We start from the raw sequence: 18211 nt of genomic DNA on the forward strand, positions 1-18211 counted from the left end.
TTTAAACTACAATGTTATTATAAATATTAATGTATTTTTATAATAAATTATTAAATTAAGGAAAAATATCTTATTACAGTGAAATAGAAATACTCTTATAACTTGTATCGCTGAATTTAGGCGTTTTTAATCAAATACTACGTACGTCATATTTTCATTTAAATGATACTTGTACTATGATCAAGAAAATGTGACGTAAAATATATGATGACATATATAAGTATCGTAAATATTTAACATGGAATATGCAAATTAAAATATCAACAAACAAAATATCTAAGTCTTAAAATTAATTATTTTGTGTTTGTAACTTATCTTACTCAATTAAAGGCTTAGATGCTGTAAGTACGTTACGCAAGATGAATTTTTGTATGAAGTTTTTAGTAAAAATAAAAACCGTGCTCTGAATTTTTAGCAACATAATACCTAACATCATATTTTATATTAATTTTTTGGTATGGCTTTACTTTCCAAAACAGGATAAGCTTACTATTACCTACCTACTTATAACTTATAGAACTTATAGATTTATTATAATTCAAAAATGTATTTAAAGTTTAAATAGCTTCAATACTGACGTTTAAGTTGTTGAATTTTAGAATTTTAAGTTAAATTCCTTGTGGATATTCAACGTTATATAAATTTAAATTTTTAACAGAGATAAAAAATGGATGTGACTTTCCGGTTGATTTTATTTTATAGAATTACTAAAGAAGAATTTTGCATTATATTTTTATACTTTAGATGCATAAATAAACATTTTTATGATTTTTATAAAGGTAAAATAATCGTAATTTTGAAATTTTAAAGATTTACGAGTTTTATAAAATTTAAAATTTATGTTTATAAAAAAATATTGTAATCACAAATTGTTGATATTCTTTTAATTGATAAATGAACAACTTATAAGGAACTTTTTGGTCGATTTTTAAGTATAATTATTTGGTGAATAATTTTTTATCGATATTAGAAAAGAAAAATTACAAATTACAAATGTTTATAGATTTTAGAAAAACAACAAAAATATAAAATACATTTTGTTACCTACTGGTTTTGCGTAAAAATTTTTGTTTTTTCTTAATTTTTTCCCTGGATTTTTTAATAAGCACTGAGAAAATTTTATTTTCAACCACTTAAAGTACACAGTTGATCAAATTTTTCATCCTTAATATTGAAATATTATTACGTGTGAATCCAAGAAGAATTGTTCACGACGTACGCATGGTCCAACACTTTTACTTTTACCTTTGCCGCATCGACGTTGTATACCATCATGTCCCAAGAATATCCATATAATCCGTCGTAACTCTGTAGTAAAGTCACTAATTATAAAAATTTGAAACCCATTGCTTTAATTTATCATTTAATTTACACTTTGAAAAATAAGTTTATTTAAAATAATTTAATATTTGTAGCGTCAACAAAGAGAATATTTTTTAGCGGTAAACGTTGCATAAACGCCATGATCCAGTGTTTAGGCTGTTTGGTTCAAATAATCAATACCGTGGTTGAGTTTATTCATACCTGGTTTCACCATGAATTTATTCTTTTATTATCACGGATTTATCACGGAGAATAATTATTTATGACTTATACCTCGGTTAATTAATATACCACACCAAGTGCTTATGAATTTCAATCTTACAAATGTTTCAAACTGTGGCGTTCGTATTGTAGAACATTTTCCACTGAATAATTTGCTAATACATAGGTAGGTACTCACTAGTTTATTTTTCACAATAAATTACCATTTAAATCCAAACACAGAAATAATATACTGTTGAATGAAACCAACGTTGTTTATATTATCGGTACATCATCCGGAAAATATTTACCGCATTGATATTATGGAATAATATTATCCCAATTATTCAAATTAATCCTCAGTACGCATTGCCCATGTTCACATTGATAATATTTTACTATAAATTATTAAAATTAACAAAATAAAATAAACCAGTTTTCGAAGTTTGAAAAACGCATTTTGCATTTACTTGATTGACGCAATGAATTTCAATTTTTTACGTCCGTATTGATTTTTTTTTTTTAAGTTTATTTTAATATTAATAAAAAAACAATACAATAATACATAATATTATTATTTTTTATGAATAGTAAAAAGAGCACTTTTAATTCAAATATTGGTACCAAAAATAATTGTAGACACTATAAAAGACTAAAAGAGTCAATTTTACTACCTTTTAATTATTAAAATAAATGTTTTGTTAATTGTATATTCTGTCAGCTAAACAACACAAACGTAAATGAATCAAAATAGATCAATGTAATTGTAAGGATATTTGTCAAGTTTAAGTACGTATCTTGAATCTTTTTAAGTTGAAAATAAATTATTGCTGCACTATAGGATTTCAAAGAATGATGAAAAGTCGTATTTTTCTAAAATGTTTATTTTGTCATGACGCGTTAGATTAACAACAAAAAAGTCGGCGTTGAAACTCGAATGAAGACTGATTGACGATTGTACATTGTAGAACAATTATACGATCGACAGATGTGTTAGATAATCTGAGTGTTTTTATACCTTACTCTACCATAACGAAAATTGCGATCAATGTGAAGTGCGATAAAATGTGTTATATATATTATATATATTATATACATTATAATTTATAATGCACGAATCAAAACTAGTAATAACCAACAAAAATATGCAACTTTTAAAAATCAATTTCTTTCAAAAATTTTAACCAAAAATGATTACTTTTACCACTTTTTTTTTTTTTTTTAATGACATTTGAGTTTTATAACCACAGTGTTGAGTGAAAACAATGAAATAGCGTTAAACTTATAGTCGATTTACTTTCAAAAAAATTAACATATAGAATTGATGTATGATTGGTCCAAGGAAATTGATGCACTGCATCCACGGAAATTACTACGCGTGGACTGGATGCACTGTTCGAACCATGGAGCATAGAGTAAGAATATTATTATCGTATATATCTTATAGTCCGTCGTCGTCCACGGTTGGGCTGACGCTCAAAATAGAACTAGATTTCGGAGAAATAAATTAATATAATTAAGAATTCGAGTTTATGTTTATCAGTTATCACTGATTTCTAGGTAATATTATATTTTTCGGTATTATAATATATATTATTAGACCGTCGTGATTTACAGGTATGATCAATACAAAATAAATGATGTTTTGATTTCAGAGTACAGTAGTCGATTCTCGTTCATATTATATTTTTAAGATAATCCATAGACAACAATGCAAAAAGTCTCGAAAGTCAATCAGACTATTTTATAGTATAAAGATTTATTTATATATTTTTTGATTTTTTAATTAAAAAAATATATGGATTTCATTCTTTATCTTTTTTTATGAAATCATTTTTTAAAAATATTTTATATTATTTTCAATTATATATTCAGCACATTTAGAAAAATATGTCTAGTATTTTACCAATTATCATATTCATGTAAAAAGAAAATTTGAAAATTTTGATAGCTTTTCCCTATTTTAGGTCATTTTTTTCTGATTAAATATTTTTGTTTAAATTTTAGTTTTTTAAAAGTCTATTTTAGTGCTATAAGTTCCGAGCTCTAATAATATTAAAAAATAAATTATAATAATATTTCGTAGTAATTAAATCAATAATTTTTTATAACTTGAATACCCCAAGATTAATTAATCATGTACAGAAAATGCCAATTTAAACAACTGGTATATGTTTCAACCGCTTCAAGTTTCTACGACTAGTAATTTTAAGTGAAAATTTACAGTAAAATCTAAGATGAAACGTAGGTATTTGTAAAATATAACGGCGACTTGTCTCAACAGAAAAAAGATTAAGTCCCGGCAAAAATATAGGTATTCTGTATTCCAATGTATTTCGACCTGCTGTCTATAACGAATCTTTCTTTCTATTGCTAACACGGACAGTAATTCATTCTTCCTGATGATTAATACCGGATTAACGGATTACGATATGCAATAGGCTTGTTGATAATTTGTAAGATAAAAATTCAATATTTTACCTTCGTATTAATCTAGGTATTTATTTAGGTTTCTAGATGTATTGTGAAAACAGTTCCCGCGACGCATCGGTTTTAGATAATTATTTTGCTAGAAATCTAATACCTATTTATCTAGATTATATTTTGCGATCTAAATTCAACAATGATTTTAGTAAAAATGTATAAAACCTTTTATTCGTATACAATGGATATGAACATTTAATATAATATTATTATATTCGTTATAAATATTTTATCTCCGATACTGATATCGAACTGTTTCTGTATTTTTATATTGTGTTTTCTTGAAATTTTTATTATAACGAATTTCTAATTTACTATGTTATTAATTACGCAGTTACTTATAAGTTTTTGATTTAAGATAAATCACATTTGTATTCTGTACTGTTAGTTAGTTTATAAACTTGGATTGTAACTTTTGTTATTGCATATGTTGGATAATATTGAGGAAAACAGAAGGGTCAGAAGGACCGAATGATAACAACTAACTGTTAGAGAGAAGTCACCATTGTAAGAGAGGGCGATGTATTTTCCATTGTCAGTCAGTCAACTTCAGTCAGCAGAGGCTTGCGTAGTGTGCAAATTTCCAAGCTTTTAATGTGAATTTTACTATGAACAAAGTATAAGTGAATAATGAACGATCCATCTATTTAGGGTTGTATTACTATTAGTTCCGAGCTTGATTATTGTAAAAGTTAACACTTTCTAGAATTTTGACATAGTAAATAATTTTTAATCAAAAATAATAGGAAAAAAAATGGAAGATCTCTTATGATTAGCTCAAAAAGAGTCAAAATATTATTAAAATTATACTATGCGTAGAAAATGATAGTAATAAAATTTGATTTCAATAAAGTTAATCTTAAAAGAAAATTACTAAGGAATCTAATAAAATTTGTTTATCATAATAATATTGAAAGTGATTTTAAATTTGTATCAAGTTTCCAATAATCGGTGTTATTATGCTTATCAAAGTATTTTGGTGTATCTATTCATAAATATATATATATATATATATAAAACATTCATACACGATAATTATAACAATAATATATTCAATTCTAACACAAAGTACATTTAAATTTAATATTCTACGCAACAAAATGTATTGAATTCACATTAAACCACTTTTGTGATATTACAATATGTATATTATTAAAATTGTATAATATAACTACTTTATTTATAACTATTTGCTTTTATGAAAACAATGACTTATGTGAAACATCTGATCTTTTAATTGAACAGCGGGAATGCTCTTTGTCCTTAATCTAGCGTTAAATACTTACATAAAAAATAATCTAGAAAAATATTATACCTATTGTCAAAGCTTAATAATAATATCTTAAAATATTATACTGTTTTGCAAAGTATGTACACATAGCCGATGTTTGTTAGTTACTAGCTAATTTGAAAATATTGTTATAGAATATTATTTTTTAGAACATTTTACACCAATGTACTACACAAATTTAAACAAATAAGATTATTTGTTAATATCTATGAAAGTAGTTTATTTAGTTGCTCATAATTAATACACAAACGTAACCTTTAAATACCGTTGTTTAACATAATTTTAATTAATTTATAATATTAAAACTCTATCTCATTCAACTCCATTAAGTTTTTTACATTTATTCTACCTATATACTCGAAAAATGGCCAAGAATATTAATATTTTATCAATTTTTTTCTTACCTATTTACTTAACTATTGATTGAATTTATTTATGCTGGATTAACGTGCCCAGGCAGTGAGTACACAATTATTTTTTTTTTCACATAATAAATTACACAATGAATTTGTGAATATTTTTAGTTAAAAAAATTTAAATTTAATTTACAGACTCACTTAACATTAATGATATAATTACACTGATAATAAGATTACAAAGTAATAAAAAAATAAAATTCTGTTGTGTTTACAGGCACTAGCTGTAAGTATTTTCAGTTCATAAGAATTGACGCTAAATTACATTAATATTTATAATAATTATGTGTTAGTATAAAATGTGTTCTATAATAATATTGTCATATCAATATATTATTGATTAGGAGAATGCCACGCATACACGTGAATATACGTGATTTCATTGTTTTTCAAATGTATATACCCAACCTGTTTTTGAGCTTTAATTAACACGATCACAAATATAATAGTAAAACTATTAATAAACCTCATACGACTATAATGTCATATAAAATTAAATGTGACAAATTTTTCACTTTTTTGAATTTCTATTACGAATAATAACATAAACGTATTATATATTTATACAATATAGATGTTTAATATAAGCAACAGTACCTTTAACTATATAAATGAATACAATACATATAATAATTCAATTAACTCTATTTAATAATATATAAATATTATTAAAAGCCTATGATAATCTTTCCTTAAATCTTGAAAATAGGTTAATTCATTCTAGTATTTAATCTAAAAAGATTATAGATGTGTATATTTAGGTACGTTGGTTGTTATTACTAGTAGTGCACAATGGCCAAGGAATTTTCTTTACACGGATATTACGTGTCATATGAATTAATAATAAAATGTTTTCAATTCATTTAAATATATAACATTATAATATTACCACCAATATTGTGTAGTAATTAGTAATGTACTGCAAATAATACGTTACTATAACGGCATTAATTTATTTGTGATTTACAAATAAATATAAGTAATTTCTTTAGAATTATCTCAAGGTAATGGAAATTTATTTGATAAGTTATTTTATTATACTTATTAACTTATTTAATCGATCTAGCCAAACGTAAATAATTTTGTTTACTTCATTTATAATTTATGCATTACTTGTTAACACACAATGAGTTCTGCATGATTCAATTACATTTCAATAACAAGTCATATAATTATGAAGTTAGTACCTACTTCATAAAAAAAAAAAAAAAATGTATTAAAAATAATTATTATTTTAGACTTTTACTATGAAAAATAAATTACGTGAAATCAAGTGCAATATATCATTAGTTATACTTTGTAGTCTATAGCAGTGGTTTTCAAACTTTTATTATTTTGTCAAACGCGGCATAATGTGCTTTTCAAAAAATTTTCACGACTCACCGTGACCTCTTTTTGATTTCGATTTTACACCAAATAAGATGAACAAAATTATTTTCAATTATAATTACATATTATAAAAAATGGAAAGTATGTATGACGGACGTCATAAAAAAATTTATTTATAATAGTTACATTTTATTAATTTTTAATTTTATTAAAAAAAAATTAAAAAATAGTGTTGTTGGTCCAGACATTTTAAAAAAAATATGAGCTTGATTGGTGTTTTCAAAATGAATATCTTTAATTGTTCGAACGAATAGTTAACAGATATGCCTACCCGTATTTCAAGATCCACTGATTTTAATTTTTCTCGTTCCTTATTTTTTATATTCTTAAGTGCTGAGTGTATTTTCGATTCATATGAATCGATATTAAAATGTATAAAATAATATATCCTATTCACTTTTTTAGAAGGATGGATGGATGGATGGATGAATGCTTTGGTAAGTTATTATACTTTATTTATACATATTAACTATCAATTATATTAACATAATGAACAATATTAAAATAATTACCATATATTATTATACATAACTCGTATAAACACAATGAGTTTCGCATGATTCAATCACTTTTCATTATTCAGTTAGTATTTCATTAGGTATGCAATTTTCATAAAATTATGAAGTTAGTAATTCAACAAAAAAAGTAAATTATTTAAAAATTTACTAAATAATTATTATTTTAGACTTATGCAATAAAAAATAAGTTACGTGATGTTAAGTACAATAAATTAGGAATTATACTCTATAGCAGTGGTTATCAAACTTTTAATATTTTATTAAACATGTCACTCTGTAACAACACCGTAATCGTGCACTGGTCAAATGTACAATTATTGGCATATTTGACAAGTACACCAGTCGTGGGAATCCGGCTTTAGATTTCACTACATAACTGCGGGTAACTGCTGTAATAAACTCTTCGTTTGTAATAAACTTACTGTAGTGATAACAAATACTACTGAACAACGATCGAAAATTAAAATCTAATGATGTCAAATTGTTTAGATTTTATTAGCCTAGAGTACATCATTAAAAAACATCACAGACATAATCGTAAGTACCCGTACAACTTAATTTATGACAGGTGTCGCAACCTTTCACTAGTTCCTACTACTATAATAGCACGAGGGGGAATGCGATTTCAGTTTTTGGGTAAATTCCCGGCTGTAACTTGTTCCACCAACGTTACTTGCGACTGAAATAGCTCACTATCCTCCATTGCCACATTATATATTTTAACATATCAAAGAAATATTTTCTGATATTAAAATACTTATCTTTTACAGAAGCATTGATCAATGGACAATGGTGGAATAGCTGCTCATATTTCACGTAAGTAAGAAATTATATTTTATTACATTTAATTTAATCTAAAAATTACCTTTGAAATACTGTAAAATCGCCGTTTGTAGTATATTTTTTTATATATATTTAAATTTAAGGTATTCAATGAAATATTTTTATGAACTTCTAACCACAACATTCTCAAACTTCTTGCTGATTCTATTGTTGCCATACAAATCGTAATATTTGTATGATACCTACATAACTATACCTACATAAACGTTATTATTTTGGCATTAATATTTTGCAGTAGGTAGTCACAAGACAAAGGGACTGTGGGATGAGGAGGTTTGAACTTCTCTGCTTTAGATCGTCCCACGTTCAAATCAAAGTGGTATAGTATAATACCACTATATTATTATACATTACATACTACAGGAAGTATAATAAGTCATTGAAGAGTTCAGAAAATGTAAACAAAATAAATAATACAATAGTATTTAAGTTAAAGGTATAAAACATAATGTGTTATTACCGTGTAAAAACGCGATATTTATTTAACTTAACATTTGTGACGAGTCGGTACATTGTATTAAATAAGCATGCCAACATACAACATCTTTTTTTTTTGTTTATTGAAGTAAATAGGTGAGTGTGCACAAACATCATTATAATATATTTGCGGATAGTTGGTTTACCGTGCAGCGCGAGAATAACGAGAATAACCACCGAAATGTCCAACGGGATTAGACGTTCGTCACGAAAAGTAGTGTTGGCGCTGGTCAGACAGTTGTACGGAAAAATAAAGCGGAAAACGCGTCTCTAACCGCGTGGAACGTGAACGCGTAACAAGCCTTCGAACAGCCTCCGCGACGATTGAGGCCGACTGCAGCGGGCCGAGTCGATACTCCTCCGTCGTCGTCGCCACTGTTTCCACCGCCGCCACATCCACCGACGACGCCTTCACTCCCGCCGCCACTGCTATTCATCTTCGAAACAAACATGTAACACGACGGTGTCGCGCTCACGGTGGTCACGACGTGTCGGCCGGTCACGTCCATCGCTTCGCCGGACACCAATCGCACTGTCCCGTCGTCGTCTCCGGCACCGATCATCGATCCTCGCACGGCCACGGCACCTTCGAGCACAGCCAACGTGGTGGTCGTCGCTTCCCGGTCTTCCACGTCGTTCGTCACGGTCATACCTGTGTAGACGGACACAAGGCGTCAGGCAAAAATAATCACAACCCCACCCTGATTTTATACTGAAAAATCCCTAACCGCCAAAACGCATTAATCAAAATCCGTTTCCCTAGCACCCTACAACCCTTAAACGGGAGTTTTAAGGGACGCTGTCTAAGGGATCTCACTCTAGTGCTTCCATTTAACCGACCGAGTGATACTATTCTGAGCTATTCTGTGGATGTCGATGTAAATCCACCATTCTGTATTATTCTGTATAGTTTTTCATTGTAATGAACCCATGTACAACTTGTAAAAAAAGTAAGTTTAAAGCAAAGTTTGTACAACTTGGTTAGATATCAGTAATGTTTTTAGTTAAAATGAAAAAAAAAAACTTTTATCGTGGCAAAATTGGTGAAGAAACTTAGCAGAAGCACAAATAGGATCGACATTACTTTGGTGAGAGATTATGGAAAAGATGAGTATTTATTGTAATTATTGTATGAAAATGACGTGTATACCGTTACCTACTCTTAAATAATATAATTTTACCTCATTATGTATATGAGATCTCAAATCTCGTACTAAATACATGTGGTTGAGCATATATATAAATATATAATATATAATTATATTATATATTATATATATATAAGTCATTGTGCAGTTAACGTTGGTTATGCTGTTATCTTGTCATGATTGATTATATTAAACAATTTATAGTTTTAAAAAATTGCCAATAAATCACACTTCAGAGTTGTTTGTTTTACGAGTTAAATCAATAATAAAATATTTTATTATTATTATTATTATTATTATTATTTAATATGCTTGATTCTTTTTTCTTGTGATCCGTTATTTTTTATCAAGAGTAATTTAAAAAACACGAACACGAAAAATAAGGACCAAATTTCAGGAGCTATGTATGTACCAGGAAAATCGGCGAAAAATAGTAGGTCATCGTCCGTGTTACGTTTTGCGTCCACCATCACTGGCCGCCACCAGTCCAAATGCCGGATCAAAGGCAATAGCCAGGGCACAGGTGACCAGGGTGACCAAGGAGCGTGCAATAGGTCTACATTTGGGTCAACTAAGCGCTGGTGGAATCGGCCGTTGAGTGAACCCCAGATGTCCATTAGAACGGATATGTTGTCATGCCTGTCGGCCATATTGGCAGCCACGCACCCTGCGAACTGTTTCAACATATCACCGTGCAACATCCACTTGTTGTTGTTCGTCCAACTCTGTAAGTGGTTTAAGTGCAAATTAATACATTATATTAATTATTATACAGAACATTTTTACTTTTGTTTCTTAGTCAAAAATATAATGTATTATAGATGTATATTATATTATTAAAATAGTATAGTTTTGGAACTTTGAAAGTATATATTTTCGCTATCATCTGATCATTTATAGTGTATTATGCTAAGTTTCTAGATCAAAATATTTACGGTCAAAAATTTAAAAATGTATACATAATATTTTGAGAATGTGTAGAAAATTGTATCATATTATTATATATTTAGTGAAAATTTCAAGCATCTATGTTTATACGTTTTAGAATTTCAACAAACAAAGAGAAGAGATTTTGTCACTAACTGGTTTTACATAAAAACAATTTTCCTGGGTTTTTTAAAAAGCACCGAGAAATTGTTACTTTTGATTACCTAAAGAACACATTGGAATACATTTTTCACTCTTAAAATTGAAAATCAATTATTAAAACATTTTTGTTGTCCGGAAAAGCGATAAAAATCAGAATATATATAAATATATATAGATATATTATTACGTGTGGATCCAAGAAGAATTGTTCACGACGTACATGGTCCAATACTTTTACTTCTACCTTCGCTACATCGACATTGTATACCATCATGTCCCAAGAATATCCATATAATCCATTTCGCCATCCGTTGTAACCCTATAGTAAATATTATGATGTTATAGTTCTATGGTGAATTTAAGAAACAAGGTTAGGTAACTTAAAAAAAAACATTGGATGACGGCACGCAAAAAGTTATTTTATTAACTACTATTTAATAAAAATAATCTTTTGAACTTAATTATTTTTAAAAATAAAGTCATTAATTATAAAAGTTTGAAATCCATTGGTTCAAGACATAAAAATAATTTGCACTTTGAAACATTAGTTTATTTAAAATAATTTAATATTTGCGTCAACATATAGAACGTTTGATCTGTTTAGTTTAAATAACCAATACCGTAGTTGAGTTTATTCATACCAGGTTCTATCTTAAAGTTATTCTTTTACCATCACGAGAAATAATTATTTATGACTTATACCTTCAGTAATTAATATACCGCAGAAAGTACTTACGAATTTCAACCTTACAACGTTTCATACGTGGACGATCATATTTTAAAACGTTTTTCGCTAAATAATTTGCTCATACATAGATACGTAGATAGTATTTTTCACAGTAAATTACTATTTAACACCAAAACACAAAAATAATACACAGTCGAATGAAATAAACGTTGTTTATTTTTGGTAAATCATCTGGAAAATATTGACCTCCTTAATTAAAAAGATAAGATTATGTTATATGATTGCTTTTATTTTGTAATTATTATATAATTGGATACTCAAATTATTCAAGTAATGCACAGTGTGTATTGCAAATACTCACATCGGTCACATTATTATTAATTATTAAAATAAAATAAACCAGTTTTCGAAATTTGTAAAAGGCATGTATTTAATTGACGCAATTAATTAAAATTTTAATGTACTTTTTTACATCCAAGTCAATTTTTTTTATGTCCTTTTTAATATTACCTAATTGAAGTAAAATGTTTGATCATATTTTAGAGGCTTAAAACCCAATGGTCATGATAATAGTCTAGAAGAAAATCCGAAGTAAAAACGAAAATGGATAGTCAAAGTAAAAAATAACATTAACCTATAAAGGATGTAATGATGCGGTAAATCCGTTGATCACACAGTGCGTATACTTATATACCTGAGTTAATACATGCGAGTACGGCAAAAATAACTGTAGAGCTGTGTACACACACACTCCAGCGACAATAGCGTTTTGTTTGGTTCTCGTCGGTGGTTTGTAATCGACGGATTTTAGTCCAGATTTGTCGTTCCAAATACATTCGACAGCTGTCCGCAACATTTTAGACATTGTTGCTGGCTCGCAAAATACTGGTATCATCGCAGCGCAAACGTACGGAAACATACCTGTTTAAGTATATACACGAACATTACTTTATTTTATTGTTTTACAAATAAATGGCGTAAAACTTTTTAATAGTAATATACCATTAATACAATTTTAAGTCATGATATAATTATTTTATGAATACCTAATAAAAAGAGCACTTTTAGAGAACCCCAAATATGAGGCTTAAACTTGGAGTAATTGACTAATTGAGTAGTTTGTTTTAATTTTAATTTATTAGAGAGATATTTAGAAATGAGGAAGGGAACAACTAATGGCCGACGAAATACGAGGAATACTAGGTGTACTAAAAATAATGTTATACCCTAAAATATTAATAAAGTCAATTCTACCACCTATTAAATTATTTATAAAAGTTTCGTCAGTTGTACAGCTAATATAAATTGTATATAGATAACATACTATATGAAATTGTATACATAATTAATAGTTATTAATTATACTATAGCATATAACTTATAGTTATACTATTGATAAAATGTAATGTCTTGTTATCATTTACACGTATATACGTTTATGTAAGAAATACATTATATATGCACGATCCACCTATTTAATACTCACCTATGGTAAACATGGTGGCGTTCATGCCATGAAAAGCGAGCAACACGACGATAGTGAACGGTCGAACGGACTGAAAACATAGTCCAAATCCCGACAATAAGTCGATTAGAAATCCTCCGACGTGTACTATCCAATGATCTACGAATTCGGCTGAGAAAAAGTACCTGTAGTATTGGTGAAATCAAAATAAATTAATATTCATCATCGCGATTTCACTGTGCGTAAGTCATTTATCGAGACCGATAGAGTTTAATAATATTATTTATTAGGTTTTCTTGGCATGAATTATGTTTATGTGTGTAATTATAATACCTAAACGGAGTGAATGCGTAATGGTGGCCAAGCGACATCATCGAGTAACCCAACAGCCAATCGGGCTCAAACTTTTTTAAGCCGGCCACGAAGTACATGATAAAAAACTGTATTCTAAGCAGCATATAGTTCCAACGAGGAACCGAGGATGGCGTGTCCAACGGAATTTTTCCCAGCAATCTGTCCATGGACCTTTAAGACAATACAGCGTACGTATAGTATGTATATTGTACACAATTTTATTACGATATAGTTTAATAATATTAATGTGTACGGACAAAATATATATTACTACTCTGCTATGCTTACCAGTTGTGATGAGCGTTTGTCGTGGAGAATATCATGATCAACAACCCAAAAAGATACGAGTGATTGTTCCATAAGCTTTTGTCGGCCAAAAATAAATACCAATAAGGGATAGCGTATATGGCACAACTGATCCGGTAGTGGAAACCAATGAGTATACCCAGTACGCCTGCAAACCACGAGTAATAGAATTACAATTTATCATATTTTACAACCAAGGGCTATATAAACAAAAAAATGTTTTGCCCAGGCGCCATAACTGCGCCATAACTGCTTTCCGTTAAATCTGTTCCTGTCGTTATTAGACAAACCCAACACACATCGTTACTTACTGCATATAAATAGTATATAATGTATATGCTAGGTACATCTATTGTAATTTGTTTTTTAGTAAATGCGTTTGAGTATATGTGATTATTGTGACTTACCGGTAAACATTGCCCCATACGCCAGACATATCAATCGGCCGGGCAGTGGTTTGATGAAGTCGAACAGTGGAAAATAGCACTTCATTGGTTCCATCCATCGTTTATCGGCCTGGCAGAAACCCCTTTCGTCCATCGTGTCGATCATCATCAGCAGACCTACCCATTACAGTGTTATAGAACTCCATGACTATACATGTACATGTGTCGTTTACATTGACTTCAATGTTTAGGTTAATTAGCCTATTTCTATACAGCTATTAAATTTCAACGAACGTTAATCGTATGCCGTGTAGTTAAGTGACTCGATTTAAAACCTCCTCGTTTCGAAATTATGTTTTTGTGTAGTACATAGACATTATAAACGTGTAAGTGTTATTGTATTATATTTGGCACCGATTGTACGATTTGTACGTATCTATACAGGACAATTCACTGAGCTTACTCGCCCTTCGCCCCCATTTATCTTTTGATAATGAATTTATTTAAATTCTGGTTTTTAGTACATATAAATCATGGTTCTTTAGTTCTCTACTGAGGTTTAAAACACAGTGCTAACCGTAGCTAACAGTAAGGCGCCGTACACAGTGAACTATTTAATGTTATAACAATATAATGTAACGATACATGACCATATTTATGTAATAATGTATACTAATAAGAAAAATTGTATTAATTATACTATGTCAATTAATAATATAATGCATTACTTTAATGATTGAGAATATAATAATAATTTATGATTGTACTTCAGTAATAGTTCTAATTGTATTATAAGTCATAATATTATTAACAAATTGGTGTTGAATAAAATTATTAATAGTAAAAATTGAATTTGAACAATTTGCGATCTTTTTTTTATACAGAATACTGTTTTTATGATATAGTCTTAAATACTGAAATTGAGCTTAATATTATATGTAAAAATAAGCCCTACTACTGCAAGGTAGCGCTTATTAATATAGTAAGTTCATTAATTACGCCTCTTTAACATAATAATATGATAAAAGGCCGATCTCCTACCTTAGTAGATTACCATGATTTAAATATACTTAAATAAGAATAATAAGAATGTATTTTAAAACTATGTAATTTTTTTTTTTACTACGTGTGACTGTGTGAGTAGATACACAGGGTACCCATAGTGATATAATATTCTGCTTATAAAATGAGAATCAAAAAAGAGAAATTTAAATAGTATCTAGTTTCTTAGTTGTGAACATTTTTATTTTATGCACAATAGCCTTTAAAAATCGTTTCTTACAAAAATATAAAATATAATACGTCGTATTGGATCTAAATAATGTTGATAGATTAAATTTATTAACGCGCCATTTTTTCACAATACATAGCTTTTATAATATCTTTTAGCCGGAGCTTCCTTATCGTGAACCTATTATCTTTAATACCTATACAAATTTAAATTACTGAAAAAATAATCGTTTGAATTTTGATTTGGATATATCAAAATGAAAAAAAAAATATTTATTAAGTAATTTCAGTAGCAAAGATAATTTGAACAAAAAATCATAAAATATTCACAAGACATTCCTTAAGTAGTATAAAAAACTTCAAGAATTTAAAAAAAAAATGTTCTTTGAGAATATTTAAAAATTCCACAAGTGGTGAACATGTTCGATGAGTCACGCACTCACGCTATTTAACATTTAAAAAAAAACCTAGTCCTCATATTTTTATCTTTCTGACTTAGGCACTCGGGTGTTTGAACATTTATGATCTAAATTTGGCATTAATAATAGTCGCTGTACTACAATTGATCAAACTCAAAGTATTGAATTTTCGGAATCCACGAAAAGTGTGAGTACACCAATAATTAACAAACAGATGAATATCATGATACAAACGTTTGAGTCATAGTATAATATTTTACATAATATAATTATAATATTATTATTTTTGCGTCTAACTCACCGAAAACTATGCGCAAAGCTGCCAGACATTCTCCGTCTTCCGGCTCGAACATGTACGACACCAGCCGTCGCCAGGCGGTAGCGGCCCTTCGAGGAACATTTTTCCGCAACGATTTCTTGTCGACCACTTCTGTGACCGGGTCCATCGCTCTGAAGTGTGCGAATGGACCACAGCTGGTCACAATACGTCCGATCGATCGAAACAATAATTATTAATACGTTTTTCGTCTCGGCAAGTTGACGTGCGGACCGGACGTTTGACGTTTATGTGATGCGACGTCATGACGCGTGTGTATCTAACATAATAATTATAATAATTTATAATTTAAATTTGTGTCTGTGTTAATTGAAGACCAACCACCGAGCTCATGTCAATTTACGAGCCGACACGATTTCGTATTAATCGTATTCATGTACACGATAATAATAATAATGCGATTATGATGATGTCGATGATAATAATATAATATTCTGTGTATCGCGCGTTGTTTTCGGCTTAATCCACCGCGAAACGGAATATTCGTTTGTTTCTAGTAAACACAACTAAAATAAAAAATTATTATGCAATAGGTAATTGTAATTTTATTGAAATGCATATTGAATTGTTAATATCGTCAGGTCTATATAAAATTATACGTTTTTCGTTGTATTTTTGTATTTCATTCGTTTTCATTTATTTAAAATAATATGTTCTATTATGTGATGATTATTTTAATGGTTTTTAATAAAAAATAATAATTGGTAATTTGTATTATAACTTATAAGTGTAATAATGTTTGGTTGAATATGTATTTTTTTTAAACTTGTGTGATGACTTTTTACAAAAATGTTGATACAATATAAAGATATATTATACTTTTTATATTAATCATTGTCAAATTCATTTTAAAACGACTAAAGTGGCTTTGGTCAAAACTGGAAAGGTTGATTTTGGGCGAGACGGGTCCCGCCCTATTTTAAACACCGTGGCGTCTGGTAAGAACCAGCTGAAAATGCCTTCCTGCATGAGTCATCACGCTTACCGTTTTTATGTCATACGATCACACCTCTCACAGTTTTTTCAGATACTATCGTCGCAATTGCATTATTTACAATTAAAAGCCACTGAATGGTGCAAATAATGATATTTGACATTTTAGAAATAATATTAAAACAAACATAAATCTGATTTGACAGTAACTGTTCGCATTGTTTTTGTAGAGAAAAGTCATTTCTCGTCACTTCTTTTAGAATTTAAAATAATTTAACTTTCAGTATGGGTGGTGTTATCAACTAACAAGAGCGAGTTTGATTATACTTATGCAAGATTGAAGAAGAAATTTTAACTCAAAATGTAGGGGAATAATATTTTATAACCAGTCTTCAATGTTTATTCATAGAATATGCTTTTTAGATTGTAATTGTAAATATTTAAAAATATTTTTAAAAAAAAATAAATATATTTAGTAGTCTCTTGTAAATGAAATATTTTTTATAGGTTTTTATAGGTTCTAACTTCTATTTGTAATTATATATAACAACGGCTTATGTACTTGTTCACTTGAGCACATGGCAGAATTAAATTATCATTTTAATAGTTTAATACATGTTTAAAATTTGATGTAAATATTATATGATAATATAACATATATATATTAAAATAATAAAACGGAAAAACAATCCAAAAATACTCTAAACTCGTATACAATTTTATTTGATTTTTTTGAGTCAATTTATCAGCGGCATTTCATATATATTTTATATATAAGCTAAAATCGAAATTCCATAACGCTTATAACAATTTATAAAATAACTTTTTGTATTTAATAGTTTCCATTTATACACTATGATAACAAACCATATATCGAATTTTTAAAATATCATTTATTTTTACTCTACGAATTA

At 28.4% G+C, this 18211-nt stretch overlaps 1 protein-coding gene across 1 annotated transcript; it reads right to left on the reverse strand.

Moving 5' to 3' along the window:
• Positions 1-9001: 9001 nt before the first annotated feature.
• Positions 9002-16898, reverse strand: LOC114126066 (vitamin K-dependent gamma-carboxylase). Its single transcript, XM_027989940.2, has 9 exons — positions 16329-16898; positions 14400-14555; positions 13975-14140; positions 13666-13857; positions 13354-13517; positions 12562-12788; positions 11367-11498; positions 10503-10815; positions 9002-9594 (listed from the first exon to the last, which is right to left on the reverse strand). The coding sequence occupies exons 1-9, from the start codon at positions 16471-16473 to the stop codon at positions 9173-9175; spliced, it is 1917 nt and encodes a 638-aa protein (XP_027845741.2). The 5' UTR covers positions 16474-16898; the 3' UTR covers positions 9002-9172.
• Between the last annotated feature and the right edge of the window lie 1313 nt (positions 16899-18211).

Source organism: Aphis gossypii, chromosome 2 (genome assembly GCF_020184175.1).
Source record: "Aphis gossypii isolate Hap1 chromosome 2, ASM2018417v2, whole genome shotgun sequence".
NCBI classification, from domain to species: domain Eukaryota; kingdom Metazoa; phylum Arthropoda; class Insecta; order Hemiptera; family Aphididae; genus Aphis; species Aphis gossypii.